The 4,564-nt window shown below is 35.3% G+C and overlaps 1 protein-coding gene across 6 annotated transcripts in view; it reads right to left on the reverse strand.

The window, feature by feature from the left end:
* AVL9 (AVL9 cell migration associated) overlaps window positions 1–4,564 on the reverse strand; it is a 95,773-nt gene that overhangs the window by 40,555 nt on the left and 50,654 nt on the right. For all 6 annotated transcript variants that reach the window (XM_027769465.1, XM_027769463.1, XM_006171485.3 and 3 more), the window contains 3 exons: window positions 3,756–3,822; window positions 2,671–2,711; window positions 1,087–1,125 (listed from right to left, as the gene is read on the reverse strand). In XM_027769465.1, coding sequence (XP_027625266.1) covers window positions 1,087–1,125; window positions 2,671–2,711; window positions 3,756–3,822 — 147 coding nt within the window. The remainder of the gene's footprint in view (window positions 1–1,086; window positions 1,126–2,670; window positions 2,712–3,755; window positions 3,823–4,564) is intronic.

Raw genomic sequence — 4,564 nt, forward strand, 5'->3', positions numbered from 1 at the left:
AAAAAAAAAAAAAAAAAAGAGTACCCATATAGAACTTTATTAATAGCCTCATCTGTGACTTAAATCAAATAGAACTCTGGAGCCAGCAGGTGGCATAATGGTTCTGGTGCTAGACTCCCACGCGGCTGACTGCAGTTCAAGTCTCAGACATGCTGGGCACGTATATGTGTGCGCCAAAAATCCTAAGAGGAGAATGGCGAAGAAGGGATTGCAGTGTGGCCGTTCCCCCTGAGGAATGGTTTCTCACTTTCCCTTGGTCTCTCTGAGCTCATGTGACCTATGGCAAAAACTTTAAAAAAATAATAATAATAATAACCAAAAACAAACAAACAGAAACTCTCTGGCAAGTACAGGCACCTTATAGCAAAAATTTCTCTCGGAAAAAAAATAAAATACTACTAATAATAATAAAATAAAAAATAGCGGACCAGCAGATGACTTTGATTATGTCAGTGGACTCTTACATGGCCAACTGCAGTTCGACTCCTGGATCCAGCAGCTTGAAAATCATGCCAGGCATGTGTGTGTACATGCCCAAGATCTTGGGAGAATGGAGAAGGGATACCCAAGATCCTGGGAGGAGAATAGGGAAGGGATTGTGGCATGGCCATGCCCCCTGGGGGTTGATTTCTAGCCTTCTATCTCTCTGGTGAGCACATGAGACCTATAGCAAAAATCTATTTAAAAAAAAAAAAAAAAAAAAACAGAACTCTATTAAATTCAGAAAGGTGAATTTGCCCAAAGGTGAATTTGACCAAGGTGAAGGCATAAATTTTAAAGCAATATCAAAGTAGAAAAATCTTTCTTTATATTAGTAAATATGATACACTTCTTTGCTCTGTAGTTAAAAAATAATAACAATAAAATTGGATTTCTTGCTATCCACAGTGAAACCATCCTAATAATTATACTGTCTACTGCCTCAAGAAAACTACACAAATTTATACATCTATAGCAGTGAACCAAAACATGTTCTTTAGCTCACCACAATTGTCCTAATACTTTGGTTTCAATTTTGTGTAATATGTAAGATATGTCAATTAGAGCTAAATATTCCAAACTTTCTTTCATCCCTTCAAATCTCACCTTTTTTTCAAGAAGAATTAGTTTAAATAGGATTAAGATCTGCGATTTAAAAAAAAAGAAATGCTGTATTAAAAGGAGAGACTCCTTCTTCAAACATAACCACTTATCACTTAAGTAATAATAGTGAACAATTATAGTGCTCTAAATAAATACATGAAAAATTAGGAATGCATACTGAGAAATTATGTATGGGCATGTACCATATACAATGCACAGCGTTTCAGTTAATGATGGACTACATTATGACAGGGGTCTCATAATATTATAAAAGTTTTCCATATAGTTTAGGTTTTTAGCAAGCTGCATACACCAGGTTTATGTAAGTCTATTCCATATACCTTAGGTATGCAGTAGGCTATATATACTAGGTTCGTGTAAGTAAAGTAAACTCTACGATGTTCACACAAGGATGAAATCGCCTAATGATGCATTTCTCAGAATGTATCCCCATCAGGAAGCAATACATGACTTATTACCTGTGTCCTCTAATAAATATCCCTTAAATCTAACCAAAATATATTTTTTTTTTTCCAAAGGAGTAATGTGATTATTTATTTATTTCTGGATGTCTAGGATGGTGGATATCTAGCAGGTGGTCAGTAAATGGTTGTTAAATAAATGGTGCATATGTGTATGTCCTGGTTATTAAAACATATGCTTTAATAATAAAGATCATGGGCTGGCTCTGTGGCCCAGGGTAATGTGCTACTCAAGAAAAAGGCAGATCCCACATGGTGACCAGGGTTTGAGTTCCCAGCCTGGTGGCCCTGAAACACGCCAGCAATTCACTGAAGTGCTCAAGAACTGACAGGTTAGAGAACTAAAGGAGAGAGAGGGAGATTGTGGCATGACCAGACTGCAGAGGGTGCTCATTTACCTCTGTTTTACTCTCACATACATGCATGCTCTATCATGAATTAAAAAGATTAAGTAAAGATCAGAAGGCATAAATATAAATATTTTACTGAAAAGTGTCCCATTCTCAGGGTAACATATAAAATATTCTACAAGATCAAAGATATATTTCTTTCATCTCTAATCTAATGATAACTTAAATTACAAAGACAAAAGAAAAAAGTATTCTGTGTAAGGAAATATATAGGCAATATTTGTACTCTTGGAAATTTCTCTGATACAGGCCAGCAGATGGTGTGGTGATTAAGGCTCTGGACTTCTAAATGACTGACCGTGGTTTCAGTCTCAGATCAGGTGGCTTGAAAATAATGCTGAGAGCAATTGCACACATGCCCAAAATCCCTAGTGGAGACTGGAGAAGAAGGAATTCTGGCATGGCCAACCTCCCTGGGGAATGATTTATCACTTTCCCTCTATCTCTGCCAAGGGCATGTACTCTATGACTAAAAATAAGAAAAAATAAAAAGAAATTTTTATGATATAAACATGACCAACATGACCAACACTTCAATTTTGTAGATATGAGACCAAGTACCATTTTAGAAGAACTAAAACATAGTTATGCCACAACCTGCATACAATGTAGCATACTGCATTTGCCAGTTAAATCAACAAAATAGAAATAGCATCCACCATTTTAGTAAATCATAATTAAACGAAGTATCATACCTTGTGTCGAAAATGAAGGACAAGATCTCGAGGAGACAGACCTAAAATGTTAACAAAAAAAGCAAATTTGTGACTATGATCTACTGTATTTGATAAAGAAAGTTTATTTTTCTCTCAAAGGAAAGAAAGGTTAAAAAAAAAAGTAGGAATTCAAATATTTATGTAATAGTTGATTAAGTATATATACTCTCAGAAACAGTGCTATCCAACAGAACTTTTTGTAAGGATGGAAATGTTTTAAACCTGCTCTGCAAAATGCAGTTAGCCACATAGGTCTACTGAGCACTTGAAATGAAATGTGGCAAGTGTGACTGACAAACAAACTTCCAAATATAATTTTTACTAATTTAAATCTAAGTGTATATGATTATATGAGGCTATGAGCTGTTTTGGACAGTATAGATCTTAATACCTCCTTCCCCCAATTCTATAAACTACAGAAGTTTAGAAATTATAAAGCTTATTGTACACCATGGCAGTCATCTGTTTAAATGTGGCTTTTTGTCACTGCACTCCATATGTTATTATATCTGAACCACTATCTTCTCTAGTCATCTGCCTCAGACATTACAACAGAAAATATTGAGAAAAAAATATGTATTCAGAATAGGAACTTATATTACACAAAGGACTGCAACAGTAAACTTCCACAATCTGATACTTTATGCTAAAATGAGAAATAAACATACTATGTGGATTAAAACTTTTTTTTAAATCCTGATAAGGATCTTTCAGTACCTTAATTATTTCTAAATTTAAAGGCTGGTTCCTTAATTGAGACAGTTTGTTCTACTAGGCATTAAAATGAGTACCCTCTCATGTAAGAAAAAGAAAAAAAATTTACTATTCTGGAAAGCAGAAATTCACCTTATATAATACTAGTTGCAAACATAGTTACTAGTATGTTACAATAACCTTTCTCTGTATACAAACTAGTTAAGATGATATTTAAGAAGAAGCATTGAATGTTGAAGAATTTAGATCTACACAGAGATATAATTCTGACCATAAAGTTTTACACTGTACTCAATCTGCCAAACTGAGAAATATGAGCATCTCTTCTGACTTGTAATTAAGTTATTTACCAAGATATACTTGTGATCCTTCTAATGAAGTTCCTCCCAAGGAGCTATTCATATGTTCGTAAAGTTCCTACAAAATACAGATTGAGTTAAGAACATTTTACTGTAGTTTCATTCATTCATTCATCTATAATGGCCAGAGGACATATTTGCTCACCAAAGAGAGATAAAGAGACCAGGGGAGGGATAGAAAATATCGCCCAGTGAGGCATAGTCATGCCACAATCCCCTTTCCTCCATTTCTCCTTCCTGTTGGGCTCTTGGGCATTCATGTACACACCAACATGTTTTTAAATCCCCAAGGGCCAAGATTTGAACTATGGTAGGCTAAATGGGATCCAGCTCCCTTAACCACTAGAAATGGCTTTATTTATTATTATTGTTTTATTTGTTTATTCATTTGCTATAGGACATATACGCTTGCCAGAGAGAGAGAAAGCAGCCCCCAGGAAGATGACTAACCTGTAATTCTTTCTCTTCCATTATCCTTTTGGGATGGGCATGCATGCGTATGTGTGCCCTGTGTGTTTTTCAAGGGACTTAAACCATGCAGTTGGTCATGTAAGATACAGTCACCTTAACCACCAACTGGCCCATAGATCATTTTGGACACTGAATTAGAAATATGACAATCAATAAAAAGGTTGGCTCCTTAACTAAGGCAGTTTGTTTTGCCAAGCATTAAATACAGAAATAATCAAGGTCTCTCTGTAACTTTGCCAGTTTCTAGCACTCATTTCTTCTCTTCCAGAAACAAGCAATATCAGAAGAGATCTAGGAAGGAAGTATGAAAAACTACTCTGGGGGGTTCA

This window comes from Tupaia chinensis, unplaced genomic scaffold (assembly GCF_000334495.1).
Source record: "Tupaia chinensis unplaced genomic scaffold, TupChi_1.0 Scaffold149666_1, whole genome shotgun sequence".
Lineage (NCBI taxonomy): Eukaryota > Metazoa > Chordata > Mammalia > Scandentia > Tupaiidae > Tupaia > Tupaia belangeri.